Raw genomic sequence first — 19850 nt, 5'->3', positions numbered from 1 at the left:
ACCACTGTTCCTGGTTGGCTCATGCGACGTCGTATTGTAAATGAGCTGATTACAGTTAAAAAACTAGCTTCTTACCAAAAAATTACAGTTAAAAACTAAATCTAATTAAGATAAACTAAGCCGCCGTCAACCTGGCGCCTTTCTTTGAGTCTTGATTAAAGGATTCTCGCTTAGGAGTTACGACAGACGACTGTGACGTGCATCCGAAATGGCGATGCAGACCGGAGTTTCCACCTCCAAAGTTCTAATCCTCGTCGGTGCAGGTCCTCTCTCTCTCTCTCTCTCTCTCTCTTTATCTGTCGTCGAATTTTATCTTTTATCGTTTGATCTTCTCGGTAGATTTTAATAAACACAAGAATGGATGATTTGTTATTTGCTATGAATCTCTGGATGGATTGTTGTGGTGTTCTAATTTGTGGCTGAAGACATCGCTGCGCTATATCAGGGATTGGGTAACACAAGTTGCTCAATAAGATGTGCGTCCTCTTGTCTACGAATAAACTGGAGCTTTGAGTTAATAATTACATGTGCATCTTAACTTTTAATTTCATTTTTTTCGCATTAAAATTTCTGTTTTGTGATCTCTCAAAGTGGGATTTGGGTAAAAATTAGCCAGGAATTAAGAATGTGAAAATTTTGGATCATTTCTTGATTTGTCTTTCATCCCGCGCAAGAACTGTGTTAATCTTCTTTGTGTCCCATCTATTGCGTCTCAGAGGGGACCTTGTGTTGCTTCATGAAACCTTTTGTCGCGCTCATGATCAGGTCCTACACTTCACTATCAAGAGAAACGACTTGAGTGGTCCCGAGTCTCCTCCAGGGGAGAGACATCTCTGATCCTTTAGTTAGAGGAGAAATTTGTAATGCAAGGTGAAAATGTGTTACTGTGATTGTACCTTCTCTGAGTTCAGGCGATTGGTTTGTTCTGGGGGGATTTGTAAGGACCACTGCCGGGGATGCTAAATCATCTGGTGAAGCTGGTTGAGTTAATCATTAAGTTAGCTAACTATAAATTCCCTCATGACACACAGCTTCCACAAGCTTCTTATTGTGTCTGAGTCTAGAGGTTTTGAGTGGGTTCACTGGGTTGGTCTTTAGAGCAGGTGCATGAGGCCCAAAGGTGACTGTGTTAGTCCTCTGGTTCAGATCTTAAATGCCCAATAGCCCCTATCTCTTAGCATTGAGCTGCTGTGTGACCGCAGATTGCAAAGCTAGTGGTGACTTATGTACTTGGCTGTGCTGCCCCTTAGGTGCTTAGGTGTATAGAGGAGATGCTGATCAGGGCTCGTCAGCATTCAACACTGGAGCTACTCTGGACCCTGGGTTCGGATAGGAGCTCATATTTTGCCTCCTCAGCTGCTTAGGTAGGAGCCTAAATTGTTCATTCTCCCTGGCAACTGGAATAGAAAATATTATTACAAAACAATATTTCATTTTATGGTTGCTGATCTCAATATAACCAACACTTTGCAGATGGTTCCAAATCTTACGTGTTCTTACTGGACTTATGAGATAGCGGGCAAAAAACAATGTGATGAAGATGCTGTGTTATAGTGCTGGTTCCAAGTCCTATGGGTTTGTACTGGATTTTGTGAGATGGTATGAAAAAATGTGATCAGTATGCCAGGTTAAGGCGCTGGTTCCAAAATTTATGGGTTCACATTGGATTTATGTGATGGTAGGGCAAAATGCAATAAACATTATGGCTAGGCTAGCACCTTTGGCTTGAATTCAAGTCTTATTTTAGGTTTGAACGCAAACCAAACTGGTCCAGTCAGGAAGTGAATCTGAAACCAGTCTAGTTTAAATTCTAAAATTTGGTTTTGTCAAACTCAGTTAAACTGGTAAAAACTAGACCAGCTTAATCGATTTTCAAATAAATTTTGGTTAAAAAATAGTCTTATGATAAAAATTATTAGCCTTCAATCCCGACATTATATGCTTTCTCTTCCATTTCTATATATATATATATATATATAATTTATTTTTAAGGATGGCAGTCGTTAGCAAATGGCTTTATGTGACATGTTTTTCTGCTTCTTGTTAGTATTATTTTTACATGCATTTGTGGTCAAGCATGCATGTTAACATGTCATTTCAGCGGTAGTGCATCCCATACAATTAATAGCACTATTATTTTTGCATTCTCATATATATATATATATATATATATATATATATTCCCATATTCTATATGGTGTAACTCATTTGATAGTCATCCCTAAGCCAATTATGTGTGTAATTATATGCAATTTTCCTTGTCCATAAAATCCATCTCATCGACTTCTCCGCACTTAGTTGATTTCTTGCCTTTTTTTTTTTTTTCCTTTTGGTTTTGCAAGATCTCCCTCTTACATTTTCTCCTTAAGGATTCGTGTGAATTGGACTTTAGTGATAAATATTTTTCTTTGCCTTCTGTTAATGTTTGTATTTATCTTTTTTTTTCCTGTGATTTAGGTTTGACTGGTTCAGTTATTTTGAGGAGTGGAAGATTGTCTGATGTCATTTTGCAACTTCAGGAATTATTGAAGGGTGTGAATGAAGTTGAGATCTCAGCTAATAAGTATGACAGTGTTCTTCTTGCAGCTCAGGTATTATACATTCCTTAATGTCGTTTATATCTAGTTCACCAGCAAAGATATTACATTTTAATTCTCTCCAACCACACCAGGGCACCACCCACCCAACCCCAAAAAAGCTTTGACGATGCAGTCATCAGATTCAAACAACTCTGTTTTAAGAAAACGATACGATATATACCAAAGAGAAGTAAGTAATTAATGATTTTCAAGATCTAAGAGAAATCTAGTTTGTTGCTCATGGTAAGCTGAAAAGATTTACTAGTCATTCAATTGACATTTCACCATGAAGATGGAAATATAATGAATAGGGAATAAAGGGGTTAACATTTATTCTAAATGCCTGAAAAATTTAACTGGGATGTCATGTCAGCATGGATTGTTGGAAAAATATTGGAACCTAGTAGTTACTGGGGTTATGATTCTAGTTTGCAGCTCTCATGACCAGTTGAGTTCAAGTTTTTCTGAACTTTGATTTCAAAATAATTTTATATAGTTTTTGAAGACTAAAAGAAGGAAGAACCTTAGTTGATGCTTCTAAAGATGTTAAGGAAAAAAGATAGAGAAGATTAAAAACATAGTCTGTGGATGGCTGCTCAGGCACCTAACTGAACTAATCATAGTGTGTTTCAATACTATAGTCTATAAGAATTTACGAATTAAGGTTATCCTTTTCTGTATTAAGTATCTTATAGCATTTCTGAGTATTCTAATTTTTAATAATTGTTCAATTGAACAATTGAGGCCAATATTCTGAATGAAGTAGATGTTCCAAAGGATATTTCAGTGATCTTTAAAGCAGGTCAGTATTGTTCTCATTTCTCAATGTTTGACTACATTGACATTTAGTATTTCATTATGGCCTGTTTGTAACTTGGAAAACAATAGGGAAGGGTAAGAACCTAGCCTATTGTCATAGGAAATTGGGGAAATAGAAAGGATGGAAAAAAAAAATAGGGTTGGTTTGTTCAAGGGAGTTTGGCTCCAACTTTGCCAAAGGCTCTGAATTATGTTATTGCTTGAATGAAAAAAGCCCCATAGGTATACATACTTACATACATACATAAATATGTATATTAATATATATATATATAGGGTAGGATTCCTACTTCTAGTAGGAACACGTAAAAAATCCCAATCCAAGTTGTTAATGGATTCAATCCTAATTGATTTGGAATCCTGACACATTAAATAGAAATTCTAATTGATATGGGAATCATAACATTAAATAAAAATCCTAATTGATTTGGAAATCCTAACACATTAAATAGAAAACCCAATTGGTTTGGCAATCCTATTAGGAAAGGAAGAGAAAATATGAAGGAATCCACATTGTCATGTTTGGCTATAAATGTTATCAAATTAACGAACAAAAATTTGGTTTTACACATCATTAACATTGTTTTTTCTTTACTTTTACTCAGTAAAATGAATTTTCATTTTTAGTAGTATTTGACATAGAGCAAAAATACAATGGAAAATGAATTTCCTTCTTATTTCCTTTCCCCAGACTAAATCTTTGATCCAAACAGACCCTACCTAAAATAAAGAATAAATTCATTATTTAATCTTAGAATAAGAATGACCAGTTTATGTTGGGAATTGACAACAAATTCCCGAAACCTGTGAGAAACAAAATAGAGAAATATTACACGCCAAAGAAAAATCAATCACACCCACAAGACAGTATTTACGTGGTTTGGCAAATTTGCCTACGTCCACGGCGTTGCAAAGGTTTCACTATTATCAGGAAGAAAAATACAGAGAATGCGGCGGTACAATGCTCTCTCTCTCACTCTCTCGCAAAGTGCAACCGCTTACCCTAATCACCCAAAAACAATCATTTTAAATGTTACGCACAAGGTTCCGAATGGACTACAAAACAGGCCCAAAAGCCCAACAGTTTATGGATAGAAATCTCTCATTAAAGAAAGGTCGGGTCATCATCCAAATTTAATGCAACTTGGCTCCACAAAAGCCCAACAGTTTATGGAATTATAAAAAGAGCCATCAACATACCAACCAAATTTTGAAGAATACTTAGTTGTTACCTATCATTTTATGAAGGTTATCTTGGCTTAATTTATTGGTTTTTGTGCTTTTTAGATTCGGAAATTGGCCCAAGAGATTAGGGAGCTAACCTTGTCTAATCCTGTGACCATATTCAATGGAAATTCTGCTTCAAATGGTATATGTATCTATCAAACCTTCTTGTGGGTTCCTTTTCTTTATTTTATATTTATGTCTTTACATATGCATGCAGACAAATGCAGACATACACATGAACTGATTAGCTTCAAATGAATCTTTTTGTATTTTTTTTTTTTTGAGGAAGATGTGTTTCAAGCATGAAAGCATGTTTGTAATGTTCATATTTTCATGAACAAGTTTAGGAAATGACTTTTACACGAGGGGACCTTTTAATGACCAATCACTATGAAAAATCTGTGCAAGACCGAATGATGAGGGCCGATTGATTTCAAAACATTACATTTGGGTTTGAGATGATACCTTTATGAATTGCAAAGAGGTTAAGCAGAAGTTCTTTCTTCTTCTTCTTTTTTTCCTTTTTCTTTTTTTAAAGGCTATGCATTTTTATAAAATTTAACATTTGTGCTTTATTTTCTTTGAGTTGAAAACTGAAATTCCATTTTTAGGCAAGGGGAAATTGAGGCAAAGAGGCTAGCAATGGAGACATTTCTGCATTTAGAGAGATGATGGTAGTTCTGGCATAGATACGACCACCCATTCCAAGAATTGATCTTTGAAATGGAACTCGGCATTATATACTACAAAAGTTCAAAGCAGAGATCAATCCTTGGTTGCCTACAAGTTGGCAAGGTGCCCAACCATTGGAATGCATATTGTATTATCTGGGAATGGTAGAATACCAAGACTGTTTAGTTCCTTTGGAAACCTTGACAGTTGTTAAAGCTTGATATATTGGTTGGCCAACAACCTAACAATTTAAACTTTTAGGTAAGGTCATCATCTAACAATAACCGCTTGCTTGCAAGGAATTCCTTTATAACTCATGCTATTGATAGTTAACTCTATGCAAGAGTTGAAGCCACAAAATGTTCCTTCTTCACCTCACTCAAGCTTGATTGAGGGAAATCTTTCTGCTTTCTATTTATTTAGTAGATTTGCAAATAACATAATTCCTTTTTTTGTAAAAGTGAAGTGTATAATTGGTTTTGGGTGAGGACAACTGCTTTTGATTTGTACTCCTTCAATGGACAATGTACCTTTTCTTTTATGATGTAGCATTTTCTAATTTCTACTTTTCTAATAAGTCCCATAAGTAGGTAAGTTCCAGGCTTTTATCTAAATGTGAACCATGGACTTGTGTTTACCCGCTCAATTTCATGTCCCTAAATGTCAGTGAATGAGAGAAGCCTGGAGAGTGGAGAGTCCTATATTCATATCCACCTTTGCTTTCATTTTAACTAAGCCTTCTCACTCAGAATAGCGGATCTGAGTTTGCAGGCCTATACAAATTTGAACCAATGAAATATTAACTTTCAAAAGAAATATTCATTAGTGTTCAAGTACATGCTATCTCAATGAATAGCAAACTATAGGTGAGTATTTCTTCAATCACAATCGACCAAGAATGTGTAAGCTTTTTAGCGGAATCCTGTTTTCAGTCTGATTATGATTATGCCTTGGGCATCTGCATGCATCAAGATAAAATGTGAAAAAAGGTTTTTACTTTTGATGGATTCCTATCAAGGCCTTACAGCATCCTTCAGTTGTAGCACTGATGACCATTCTATCATTTGAGAGAGAAAGATACACTGACCTTCATCTTAAATGAAGTTAGGGTTTGCTGTATCATTTTTGTTTTCTGTTTTTGTTTCTCTACAGTGAAGAAACATATAATGATGCCTTTGTTTACATTGCCAAATTTTTGTTGCCATTTTGTTTCATTTCTCTCCAGTGAAGAAACAGATTATGACAATGTGTTTGTTTACATTGCCAAATTTTTGTTTGTTTTATTGGTTTTCAGCTATTTTTTTTTTAAACTGAAACCAGATTTTATAATTTTCAATTGTTTTAGCAACTAGTTTCCAGAATGCTTCAATTTGCAGAATTAACTTTTGTGAAATAAATCATTCATTTTATACATAATATTTAATCAAAACTAAAATAAAATGACTGAATTTAAAATGTACTTGAAATAAATAAAAAAAATCTGTAAAGTTTAAAAAGTTATTTAAAAATGTTTTTACCTTTTTCCAAATTTTTTATGTACAATAAAATTGTTCTTGTAGCACTAAAGAGGTAAATAATTATGATAAATTCTACTTTTATTATAATACTTTCTAATTTGTATTTTTTATTTTTATTATTATTTAAATATATTTTTAATTGCTAGTTGATCAAGGACAAAAATGAGCATTTTTTCAATAATTTTTTTTAATTTGTATTAGTTTTATAAAAATATTAGGGCCTATTTAGTTGTGGAAAACATTTTCCATTTTCCAATTTTTAGTTTTCCATAGAACCCTAAAATTTTGGCTTATTTTTAAATTTTTCAATATTCATATTAAAAAGGTTGATAATAAAGAGTTTGTTTACATATGCAAAACAGTTCTTTACTTTTTATTTTTAGATTTCAAAATAATGATAAAAAAGAAAAAAGAAAAAACAACTTGTTTTTGAATTTCCCGAATTTTATGTAACATAATATTTGAAATCATGAATTTTGGGGTTTGAATTTGGATTTATGTGGATTTAGAAGAAACTTTCTACATAATTCACACAAATTAAAGTTCAAGATTCGAATTTCATGCTCCTAGATACAAAGTAAGAGATAGAAATCTAGAAAAATAATTTTATGTAACATAATATTTGAAATCATGAATTTTGGGGTTTGAATTTGGATTTATGTGGATTTAGAAGAAACTTTCTACATAATTCACACAAATTAAAGTTCAAGATTCGAATTTCATGCTCCTAGATACAAAGTAAGAGATAGAAATCTAGAAAAATAATTTTATGTAACATAATATTTGAAATCATGAATTTTGGGGTTTGAATTTGGATTTATGTGGATTTAGAAAAAACTTTGTACATAATTCACACAAATTAAAGTTCAAGATTCGAATTTCATGCTCCTAGATACAAAGTAAGAGATAGAAATCTAGAAAAATAATGAGATGTTTTCCAACTTTTCTATGTAAATATGGAAAATTGGAAAACAAGGTGGCATTTTTGTAATTATTTGAAATATTAGAAATGAAAAATAAAACTAATTTCAACAAGAAAATGGTGGCAAAACAATTTATTGCTGTTCATTTATTTCATACAAATCTTGTGAAAATGAAAAATTAGCTTTTATTTTTTTGTAATTTTTTAGAAAACTAAAATGGAAAATGAAAACTATTTTCCAAAACTAAACAGACCCTTAATGTTGCTGGTATTTGGTTTTTTGATTTTTTTTTTTTTTTTGGATTTTTGTTTTCAAATGTTACTTTTTGAGCACATTAATAAAAAAATGTCTAACATCCAAAATCATGGAACTTCCTCTGTGGATTGAATTCACTTGCCATGGGGAACGAATCAAGAATCAAGAATAATGTTTTAATGTTTAAAATGCAACGTGGCTGTTTAGCTGTGTTATCCTCAGCTCTGTTTGATATATATATATAGTGTTAGACAAGTTTAATGATGCAGAGATACTCACTTATTTTCTTGTGCACGCAGGGAGTTATGCCTCTTACATAATGCCAGCTGCTGCACTTGGAGCAATGGGGTACTGTTACATGTGGTGGAAGGAAAGAATTTTACCCATGAATCTAGAAACCTATCTTTGCTGTTATGAATGTTTTTTTTTTTTGTCTCTTTTAAACATGTCTGTACATGCTGATTTTTTTTTTTTTCTTCTAAAATTAAACAAAGAATTTCACTAGAGAAAAAAGAAGATACAAAATGGAGGACAAGGCATCCTTGCCCACTCAAGGAAACAGTAAAACAAAAAAAAAATCCACAAAATAACGTTAATAAAGCAAACACATTCCAATTCGCTGCATATTGGTTGAGGAGGGACCTTAATAAAAGTCATTTGAAGAGCACCAAAGCCATGCAAGAAAAATCACTCTGCTCCAAACCAACATATAAGAAGTAGACATACCCTTGAAAATTCTAGCATTCCTCTCCCACCAAATGTACCAAATAATTGCAAAAATCATACCTCTCCAATGAATGTTCCTCTCATTCTCCTTCTCAAAACCCTTAACATGAACATTACCAAGGTCATCTGAAGGAACAGGGCAGACCCAATTCTCATAAAAAAACTCAAAAAAATTATTCCACGTACTACATGAAAAAGGAGAGTAGGAGCCAAAGCCTCAAATTTTGATTTTGACTAAAATCGAAGCTCCAAAAGTATGGAAATTTCAACGAAAATATTGATTTTGATGATAATTTTGATTTTAAAAAATGATGGAAAATTAGTAGTAAAGCATTGAATTCTTTCATGAAACTTTTGAAATAGTTAATAGACATAATATTGTAAGCTTTAGGATTAATATATTATAAATTAAATACATCAATGTTGTGTATAAGGTGCCATAGTTGTAATTTAACATGTGTATTAAACATATTCATAATATAATGCATATTAAATATATCCAATTAATATAATAAAATTTATAAATCAATGGAGTATTATTTATTATACAAATAAAGATAATTTAGACTTGAATGATTAAATAAATTGTTGTTGCTAATTTGTAATAGCTAAGTTTAATTTTTTTCATATAATTTCAAAAGCCCTTGTAATAATCTTTTGTTTAAATGAAAAAAAAAAGGATAAATTAAGATAGAAATTTCACTTTGCATCTAAATCTCACATTTGAATTTGAAGTAAATTTCATTCTGTAGTTAAAATTTCGACATGTAACATTTCAAGATCTTGATAAATTTCAAATGATCTATTAAAATTTCGACAAAATTTTGCAAGACATAAATCAATTTCCATTTCGATTTAGAGGGTGATGGAAAGTGGAAATTTTGGCAATTTTGTGGAAATTTAAGACCATGGTAGGAAACCCCACACTTCTATGACAAAAGACACAGATATCTGGTTATAGTGCCTTATTTGGCCTTCTCAAAAGCTAGTCCCTAGTATCGGCTTTATTCAGTATTGCAATCCAAGTGAAAGCCTTTATTTTTTCAGGGAACCTTAGGGGCTCTTCAGCTGTGGAAAACAATTTCATTTTCCATATTCAGTTTCCAAAGAATTAGAAAATAAATTCCACCTTATTTTCTAGTTTCCAACATTTGTTTAGGAAATATGGAGAACAATAAACAGATATTTTCCTTTTTTTTTTACACAAATTCTCGAAACCTGAAATTAAGGTGGATTTCTTTTGGAATTCCATGGAAAACTAAAATAGAAAATAGAACTATCTTCACAACTGAGTGGGCCTTTAGCTTTTCCAAATAAAGGAATTTAGAAGGAAAAGATTAGCACAAGAAGCATGAGTCAAATGAAAAAATAAAAAAGGACTTGCTAGAAAAGTTTCCCAAGGGACCCATAATCTAGCTTCCGTTCCTCCACAAAGATGTGAGGAAAGAACCACGCAAGTTTAACACCAGGATAAGATGATTCTTCTCCTTCTCATTCAGATCCTCACAAATTGAATACCCCAATACTGCACACCCTTGTGAATTGAGATGTATGTTGATCTATCGATTTGTGCATGCAGTTTTAAAGAGTTTTTCTTTTATTGTGCAGGGATGGTCGATTTCCGATGTTATGTTTGTTACAAAGCATAATATGGAAAATGCTGTTGTAACTGTGTCAAAACAGTTGGAGAATGTAACTGAAACACTGGCAGTGAGTATGATGATTCTTATGTTCTTATGTAGTCAGTTAATTTCATTACTATTCATGCCATGTATGGTATTTGCAACACCACTGATTCTGATTTATGTTAAAATATCTGCAGTCAACAAAGAGACATCTGACAAGGAGGCTGGAGAACTTGGATTGGAAGCTGGAGAGGCAGAAAGAAACTTCTGAGCTCATTGCAAATGATGTAGGGAACACCATTCTGTTCTTGAACAAGATCTTTAAGACAAGGAGTTTGCCATTTACTTTAGTGAGAGGATCCAGTCTTGTGTTTGAAATGGTTTTGTCCTACTTTACCTTAGTTGAAGGGTTAGGACTAATGAATCTTGCCTTTAGTTGAAGGGTTAGGAGTCTTAGTACTGATGAATCTTGCCTTGGACTGATGCATCCTGCCTTTGCTTTTAGTCAGGGGATTGCTTCCCTTAGATGGAATTACTAGGACTGATTCATGTTGCCTCTTACTTTCTTTAGAGCATTGCATCACTAAGATGTCCTGGATATTAATATTTTTTACTAGGTATACTTCTTGACTTAAGTTTTCTAGAAGCATTAGGACTGATTCATGTTGCCTCTTTCTTTAGAGCATTACAGCACTATGATGTCCTGGATATTAATATCTTTTGTTTGGTATTACTTATTGACTTAAATTTTCTAGAAGTTCAGAGAAATACACTGGAATTCTCATCAATCAAGCATAAAATATAAACATAAACTATTTAATCAATACTTATATCATGTTCTCAATATGTGTTTATATGTAAGGAAGACTTTTACTAATTGGATTACTTTCTCAACACTGTCTATTGTCTATGAAAGTTTCAATTGTACTGAGATACATTCCTCCCCTTACATATGTGCTGTGCAGAATATTTAAATGAAGAAGGGGACCACACTTCCTCACACCCTAAAATGTTAGAAACTTCCCTTTCTTAATTTTCTTCAAGTTTTCTAAAAGCATGACTTTTATTGACTATAAAGATTCAATAAAGAATGGCTTGAATTTAGTGATCAATGTGTGTGTTAATTTAGTTGAAGGAGAAAGTGATGCGAAGATTTCTAAATATTCAGATCGTAGTTTGGGTAATTTTGAGAATTCTGATTCTATGAAGGATAGAAAAGCCTAAAGTTGAATGACAAATACCTAGTGAATCTGGGTTTTGCAATCAATCAATTCTAGGGAAGAGCATGTTGAATAAATTAATAGCAACAAATGTGTTTTATTTTTTGCCTAGTTTGTACGAGTTAGTTAGCATGATGTTAGTGGTGCCTATTTTTGTGTTTGTAACCGTTTGTTTTTAGCCTATATAATGGTCATTTTCTTATCAATGAAGTAGTAGAGTTTTCAATCCAACTTTGTTTCCCCTTAATTTTAAATTTATCGTTTTCTTCTTCCATTTTACATCAATGGTGTCAGAGCCAAGTTAGAGTTCCACAATGACTTTTGAAACTTTTGTGCAGCCATCCATTCCACACTTTGATGGTCACTATGACCATTGGAGCATGCTTATGGAAATTTTTTTGAGATCCAAAGAATATTGGACAGTTGTTGTTTCTGGAGTAGCAGAACCAGTAGCTGGTGTTGTGCTGATAGATACACAGAAGGTGGAGCTTGCAGGGCAGAAGTTGAAGGATCTCAAAGCAAAGAATTATCTCTTCCAGGAAATTGATCGTTCCATCCTGGAAACCATTCTTTGTAAAGAAACTTCCAAGCAGATCTGGGACTCTATGAAGAAGAAGTATGAGGGGACAGCAAAGGCAAAGAGGGCACAGCTGCAAGCACTTCGAGGCGATTTTGCAACTTTACACATGAAAGTCTGGAGAATCGGTGATAGATTACTTCTCCAGGACAATGGCAATCGCAAATAAGATGAGAATCCATGGCGACCAAATGACAAATGTCACAATCATTGAGAAGATTCTTTGTTCGATGACAACAAAATTCAACTATGTTGTTTGTTCGATTGAGGAATCTAAAGACACTGACAGCATGTCCATTGATGAATTGCAGAGTTCTTTGTTGGTTCATGAGCAAAAAATGAATCGGTAAGACAAGGAGGAGCAAGCGTTACAAGCCTCGGCATCAAAAGGAGGAGGTCATGGACATGGAAGAGGCAGAGGTGGCAATGATGGTAGACACTCAAATCAGAAATCTGAAGATTTTGATTCTCAAGGGAGAGGAAAAGGCCATGACAACAACAACAATCATTCAACGGCTTCCAAGTCAAAGTCAGCAGACAAATCGAGAGTTGAATGCTACAAGTGTCACAAGTTTGGCCACTACAAGTCAGAGTGTCGTACTAATCTAAGGAGAGATGGTGGAAAGCAATCCAATTTTTCTCAGAAGGAAGAAGAAGTGTCTTTGTTGATGGCTTGTCGCGTGAAGGAGGAAACCCACAAGAAATTCTTGCGGTACTTAGACACTGGCTACAGCAACCATATGAGTGGAGAGAAGTTTGTACTGTCTGAAATTCAACTATGTTGTTTGTTCGATTGAGGAATCTAAAGACACTGACAGCATGTCCATTGATGAATTGCAGAGTTCTTTGTTGGTTCATGAGCAGAAAATGAATCGGTAAGACAAGGAGGAGCAAGCGTTACAAGCCTCGGCATCAAAAGGAGGAGGTCATGGACATGGAAGAGGCAGAGGTGGCAATGATGGTAGACACTCAAATCAGAAATCTGAAGATTCTGATTCTCAAAGGAGAGGAAAAGGCCATGACAACAACAACAATCATTCAACGCCTTCCAAGTCAAATCAAGAGTTGAATGCTACAAGTGTCACAAGTTTGGCCACTACAAGTCAGAGTGTCGTACTAATCTAAGGAGAGATGGTGGAAAGCAATCCAATTTTGCTCAGAAGGAAGAAGAAGTGTCTTTGTTGATGGCTTGTCGCATGAAGGAGGAAACCCACAAGAAATTCTTGTGGTACTTAGACACTGGCTACAGCAACCATATGAGTGGAGAGAAGTTTGTATTCTCTAAATTGGATGAAGCTTTTCGTGATGTTGTGAAGTTCAGTGATGGCTCTACAGTCTCTGTTATGGGAAAAGGGAAAGGTAGCAATTCAAACCAACAAAAATTCTATTCAAACTATTTCTAATGTTCTCTTTGTTCCAGATTTGAGAGCAAGCTTACTCAGTGTTGGTCAGCTAGAAGAAAAGGGATATGGAATCTCTATCAAAAATGGAGTCTACAAAATTGAAGATGAGAAGTTGGGCTTGATAGCTCGAGTCAACATGACAGTCAACCGAATGTTTCCATTGTATCTCCATGACACCGCTCACTCATGTCTTTCTACAAGATTGGGAGAGAAGGAATGGATATGGTATTTTTGCTATGGGCATCTTAGCTTTGGTGGGTTGAAGACTTTACAACAGAAGAATATGGTGACAGGTCTTCCTCAAATTACAACTCCTTCTGAAGTTTGTGAAGAATGCGTTGTTACCAAACAACACCGTAATCAATTCCCACAAGGGAAATCATGGAGGGCGAAGGATGCACTGGAGGTTGTTCATTCCGACATTTGCGGGCCAATAACTCCATGCTCTAATGGAGGTAAGAGATATATACTTACTTTCATTGATGATTTTAGTCGTAAAAGCTAGGTTTATTTTTTGCAAGAGAACTCTAAAGCCTTTCTAGCCTTTTAAAGCTATAAAGTGTTGGTTGAGAAATGGCAGTCCCATAAAAATTCTTCGCATAGATCATGGTGGAGAATATAACTCACATGAATTTGCAAGTTTCTGTGAGACTAATGGAATCAAGAGGCAGCTTACAGTTGCTTATACGCCCAACAAAATGGCGTTTTTGAAGGGAAGAATCGTACTATTCCAAATATGGCGTGAAGTCTTTTAATAAGGAGATGTATTCCAAAGAGCTTCTGGCATGAAGTAGTTAACTAAATCATTCATATATTGTATTGAAGTCCCACACTTGTTGTTCAAAATAAGACACCAGAGGAAGCATGGAGCAGACGAAAACCAGCTGTTGATCACTTTAGAATTTTTGGGTGTGTTGCATATGCCCATATTCCAGATCAAAAGAGGAAGAAGCTAGATGACAAGGGAGAAAAATGTATTTTTCTTGGTGTTAGTGATCAGTCAAAAGCTTATAAGCTTTACAATCCTAACACAAGAAAATACTTATTAGTCGAGACGTTGTTTTTGATGAAGATCAAATCTGGGAATGGAGCAAAAATGTAGTTGGAGAGCCAATTCCAACTAGTTTTGATGGAGAAGATGGTGATGAAGCAAACCAGCCGCAGCAACACCTTGCTCCAGCAACTGATGCATTTGAGAATCCTCAAAATGAAACTCCTGCAGCCTCTGAAGTCACTCCAACAGCACCAGAAGCAGTAGCTAAATCATGTTCTCATCGTGTTTGAAGGAGGGAGGTAACCGGAATTGATCAATCTGAAGATCAAATCACTCATTTTGCTTTGGGCTATAAGCAAGAGTGCGGTGTTGATTATAAAGAAGTCTTTGCTCCTGTTGCAAGGCATGACACAATCAGATTGGTGATTGCATTAGCAGCTCAGAACTCATGGCCTATCTTTCAGCTGGACGTGAAGTCGGCGTTCCTCCATGGAGATTTGAAGGAACTGGTATTTATCGATCAACCTCGTGGTTATGTGAAATCTGGAAATGAGCATAAAGTGTATAGACTAAAGAAGGCTCTATATGGATTAAAACAAGCCCCATGGGGTTGGTATAATCATATAGAAACTAATTTTTTGAAGGAAGGATTTCAAAAACGTCCTTATGAACGTACACTTTTCATAAAAGTTGAGGATGGAGGGAAAATGCTCATTGTTTGCTTATATGTAGATGATCTAATCTATACTGGAAGTAATACAGCCATGTTTGGAAGCTTTAAGAAATCCATGATGGCTGAATTTGAAATGTTTGATCTTGGCATGATGCATTACTTTCTTGGCATAGAAGTGTTGTAGTCTTCTACCAACCTTCTTATTTCTCAAAAGAAATATGTGGGAGAAATCTTGGACAGGTTTAAAATGAAGGATTGTAATCTTGTGAATACACCATCTTAGTTTGGTTTGAAGCTAAACAAAGATGATGGAGGAAAGAAGGTTAACATTACTCTTTACAAGCAGATTGTGGGGAGCTTAATGTATTTGAATGCAACAAGGCTTGATATAATGCATGTTGTAAGTGTCATTAGTAGATACATGGAGTGTCCAATAGAGATTCATCTTTTGGTTGCGAAAAGAATTCTTAGGTATTTGCAAGGTACTAAGGAGTTTGGGTTGTTCTTCTAAAAGGGTGAAAAGTCAGATTTGTTTGGCTTTACAGATAGTGATTATGCAAGAGATTTTTTATGATCGTAAAAGCACATTTGGGTATGTTTTCGTGTTGGGAACAGGAGCTGTTTCATGGTCATCAAAGAAGCAGCCAATCGTCACATTGTCAACCACTGAAGCTGAATTTGTTGCAACAACAGCATGTGCTTGTCAAGCTATTTGGCTGAAAAAGATTCTTGAAGAGCTGCAGTTCAAAGAAGATGGGCCTACTCTCATTTACTGTGATAACAGTTCAGCAATAAAGCTCTCAAAGAATCCTGTTCTAATTGGTCGAAACAAGCATATAGATGTGAAGTATCATTTCTTGAGAGATCTCACAAATGATGGAGTTATTAATCTGGTTTACTGCAGAAGCGAAGACTAGATTGCTGATATTCTAACAAAGTCTCTCAAATTTCCAGCATTTCTGAAGCTCAAGGAGTTACTTGGTGTTTGTAATTCAAAGGACTTGATCTGAGGGATGACGCTTTAAAGTTTGAGTCTGATTAAACTGATGTTATGTATGGAACATCAGTTTAAGGGAGGGTTTGTTGAATAAATTAATAACAGCAAATGTGTTTTATTTTCTGCCTAGTTTGTAGGAGTTAGTTAGCATGATGTTAGTTGTAGCATGATGTTAGTGGTGCCTATTTTTGTGCTTGTAACCGTTCGTTTTTAGCCTATATAATGGCCATTTCCTTATCAATGAAGTAGTAGAGTTCTCAATCCAACTTTGTTTCCCCTTGTTTTTAAATTTATTGTTTTCTTCTTCCATCTTACATCAGAGCAACACTGATGGCATATTTTGCGTTATTGTACATATGCTTCCTAGCTTTCTTTTTATCTTTATCTGTGTTTTTATAATTATGAAGGGGGCTAGCTGGAAATTGATTGTCTACATCCGTGGCACATACTTTAGCAGCCCCCTCCTCAACTGCCCACTTGCCTATTATTAATCTTTGATTGTTACATTGGTAACTTGCATATCTGTAGGTAAAGGAGGTGAAGTCAAATCTTTGTCAAATTGGGTTTGATGTTGAAATAATTCATCAAATGGTATCAGGATTGGTGAGTTGATTAACCATTTTTTTTAGGCAGAGTTGGAGGAGTTGTTTTCCAGCATGCTGTAGCTTATTATGGCCATATTTAAATTTTTATACTGTTTAATTGTCAATTTTCTCTACAGGAAGGAAAGATTGAGCTTCTTCAAAGCAAACAGGTTCTATTTTTTTGTTCTGTTAATGTATGAAAACCTTCCACTACACTAAGCAATCATTTAAACTCATGAAGTGTTATTTCTCCCCCCTCACAACATCATGCAGGATATGACAAACTCAGGTCTCTGGTATCTATGCCAACTAGGAGGAGGCATTAAAGATGGGCCAAATGCTAAAATTTATCAGGTTACTTATTTCATATATTTGCATTGTTTATGCCTTATTGCTATAGATGAACTGGACTCTGGTCAACGTTCCAAACCTTCCAATGAATGGGTGAATCTTCTATCAAAAAGATTTCCAAGTCAGTTTCAGGCTTTCTGCTCACACAAGCTTTGAACTCAAATAATGTCAACTTAACAAAGCCTAAGACCATTTCCCTGGGGTTGGCTACTTAAATCTTTCTTTGCCTTTAGCAATGGAGGAGCATGTTTGACTGGATTCTGAGGAGCTTGCAATGTAACAATGAGTTTCTGGACCTGAAAGGATAATGTCAGACTTCTCATTTTATCTTCATCAAGCTGTCCCCAATATATATACAGAAGAAAAACTAAAAATTTCATGTGGCATGTTCAATAATGAAATAATATTTTAGACGGTTGATGTCAGCACTCAGCAGTGAAAGAGAAGAATTGGTTGTTATAATTCTAATTAAAGGATTATTAAGGCTTTGTTGGATTATCAAAAGAGATGAGCTTAGATTGAATATGATCCCATTTTCTCTCCAGTATCTTGTCTCTTTCCTCGGATAAACTCATAGCTTGGTAACCTGGTTTAAAATTTACATGACTTGGAATGAAAGCCTTGCACTATGATTGGGCTGAACTATGGACAATTTTACCTCCTTTACGTAAATTGATAACATTTTAATGTAAAAATGCGACAAAAGGTTGTTGAACAGTGTTTGTTTACATTTTGCGTGCTCTGATATATTAGGATCCCTACTTGTTCAACATGTGTACCTCAATTTCTATGATGTTCAACAAGTGATTCACATTTCTGAATACTATTTTTTTAATATTTCGTAATTTTTTGTTGGTTTACTATCCATTTTTCCCTCAGTTAACTGGGATATTGGAAATAAATAGAATGCTTTCAAACATCAAAATAAGAACAGCCTTTTACTCTAAGATCTCATAGCTTCAAGTTTCCATTGTTCTGTATGTTTATTGACTGAATGGCTGAGAGCATGAGAAGTCCTGGGATTGTGATCCTTGCTTGTGAATTATGAGTGATGAGAATTTGGATGGTCTGAGAGTCCTTATCTATCTCCTTTTCATCTGGTAAGTTACTCCTTTTTGTACTTTTACAGGACATCAGTCATAAACTAGTGGATAATTCAAAAGTGACACAAGAGGAGAGATCACTCAAGGTTAGCTTATCTTTTTAACCATAATCCATTCCTGTGGTGGCATGGCCTCACAATTTTTTTATTTTTCAGGGTCTTCAATTCATTGTCGAAAACAGTAAGGCAAAAGAGAAGCCAATGATAGGCTTGAAGGGAAATGATCTTGATGCAAATCCTGTCAAAGTAGTCTCTATGAAAACAAGAGTGGATAGGACTTACAATGTTGGGATTTCTTTAAGCCGCGATATCACGGGTTCTTATTTGTGATTCTTTTTTTTTCTCTTTTACATGTACTCTGTAATCAATTTATTTGACTGTTAGTTACATGAACCTGCATGGTTTTCAGGGTTAATTGGTTTAGGTGATGTTTGTAATGATGGAGGATTTACGGTGGCTGGTTTATTTATTTATTTTTTCCCTTCTCAGAAGAAGAAGATATGGTGATTTCTTTTTGTTGTACCCATTTTTTTTTTTTTTACAGAACATGTCTGAAATAAATCACAATTTATATCAGGGTTCTTGGTGCCATTATATCTTGCCATTGCCAGTTTCAAAGTATTGTTATCTTTGATGCCATGTGAAGGGGGAAGAGGAGATTGAACTAACATGAGAAATCAATGTCTGTTATGTTTAGCTTTAACATATCTGTATTTGTTTACAACCTCACCAAATTGTGCTATATTTCATTGCAGAGATGTCATCATTATTTTATAGCAATAATATTACATATTAAGTCCCCCCCCCCCCCCCTTTGCAGAGATGTCATCATTATTTGATAGCAAGAATATTATATATTAAGTCCCCCACACCCCCCCCCCCACCCCACCCCACGCCACCCCACCCCGTGGCCACAAGCACAACACACACAAGAGAGAAGATATTTACACTATTAAAACAATTTTTTCCCCATATTACAATTTTGATGGTGCTTTTTATTTTCTTCTGAGATGAAACATATTACAACTTGAATGGCACATCCATGAAAAACAAAGCAACTTATACCTTTTTTGCACCTGCCCCTCATTCTCTCAATGTTGATGATATATATCTCACTTTTAGTTTTCTGTGAACATATTTATCCATTCACCCTGGGAAACTTCCTATGAATTATATGGAATCTGTCCACTGCCATTCCTAGAGTCTACATCTTGATATCCCTGCAGGTTATCACTTGAGCTTGCGGGTCTTGAATTTCGTAATTCCAACTCCCAAGGCAATATCATTTTTCATGTCATCTTCTAAACTATCATACCATTCCCAGTGTACCACCAGGGGCATATTTATGGACTGTTTGGAATATTTGGACGCTTAAGGCAATGTGGCTACATGATTTGGAAAAATGCCAGCCCCATGCCATTCATTTGTCAGTCTTATATAATCATAAAACTTCAGGCAATGCCACTCTGCACAGTTTTGTTCATTGCTCAAAGTTTGCTCTTTATGGTGCCATAGGATTTGCATAATTTTAATATTATAGGTTAGTACATGACTGCTTGTGGGATAGCAGCAGACTTTGAGACAAATCTCTGCACTTTACTCCTTA

At 34.8% G+C, this 19850-nt stretch overlaps 1 protein-coding gene across 4 annotated transcripts; it reads left to right on the top strand.

Moving 5' to 3' along the window:
• Window positions 1-131: 131 nt before the first annotated feature.
• On the top strand, window positions 132-18832 carry LOC131149150 (uncharacterized). 4 transcript variants are annotated; one of them, XM_058099311.1, is made up of 11 exons: window positions 132-263; window positions 2458-2591; window positions 4686-4767; window positions 8292-8363; window positions 10328-10428; window positions 10541-10630; window positions 16736-16810; window positions 16929-16961; window positions 17065-17145; window positions 18272-18331; window positions 18401-18832. In XM_058099311.1, exons 1-11 carry the CDS (start codon window positions 209-211, stop codon window positions 18572-18574), a joined length of 957 nt encoding a protein of 318 aa, XP_057955294.1. In that variant the 5' UTR covers window positions 132-208; the 3' UTR covers window positions 18575-18832. The 4 variants fall into 4 exon arrangements, 3 of the variants coding, with proteins under 3 accessions (XP_057955294.1, XP_057955293.1, XP_057955295.1); XM_058099310.1 differs by having other exon boundaries at window positions 4686-4773; XM_058099312.1 differs by lacking the exons at window positions 4686-4767; window positions 8292-8363 and having other exon boundaries at window positions 10327-10428.
• The last annotated feature ends 1018 nt before the right edge of the window (window positions 18833-19850 follow it).

Source organism: Malania oleifera, chromosome 2, assembly GCF_029873635.1.
Source record: "Malania oleifera isolate guangnan ecotype guangnan chromosome 2, ASM2987363v1, whole genome shotgun sequence".
NCBI classification, from domain to species: domain Eukaryota; kingdom Viridiplantae; phylum Streptophyta; class Magnoliopsida; order Santalales; family Ximeniaceae; genus Malania; species Malania oleifera.
This window is presented reverse-complemented; position numbering and strand designations above follow the sequence as displayed.

What these genes read in the sequence shown, in the direction of transcription:
- LOC131149150 (XM_058099310.1), top strand. Translation starts at nt 209, where the DNA reads ATGGCGATGCAGACCGGAGTTTCCACCTCCAAAGTTCTAATCCTCGTC. An exon ending in TTCTGCTTCAAATGGTATAT is followed by an intron (nt 4,774 to 8,291) that starts GTATCTATCAAA and finishes TTGTGCACGCAG; the next exon opens with GGAGTTATGCCTCTTACATA. An exon ending in CAAATGCTAAAATTTATCAG is followed by an intron (nt 17,146 to 18,271) that starts GTTACTTATTTC and finishes GTACTTTTACAG; the next exon opens with GACATCAGTCATAAACTAGT.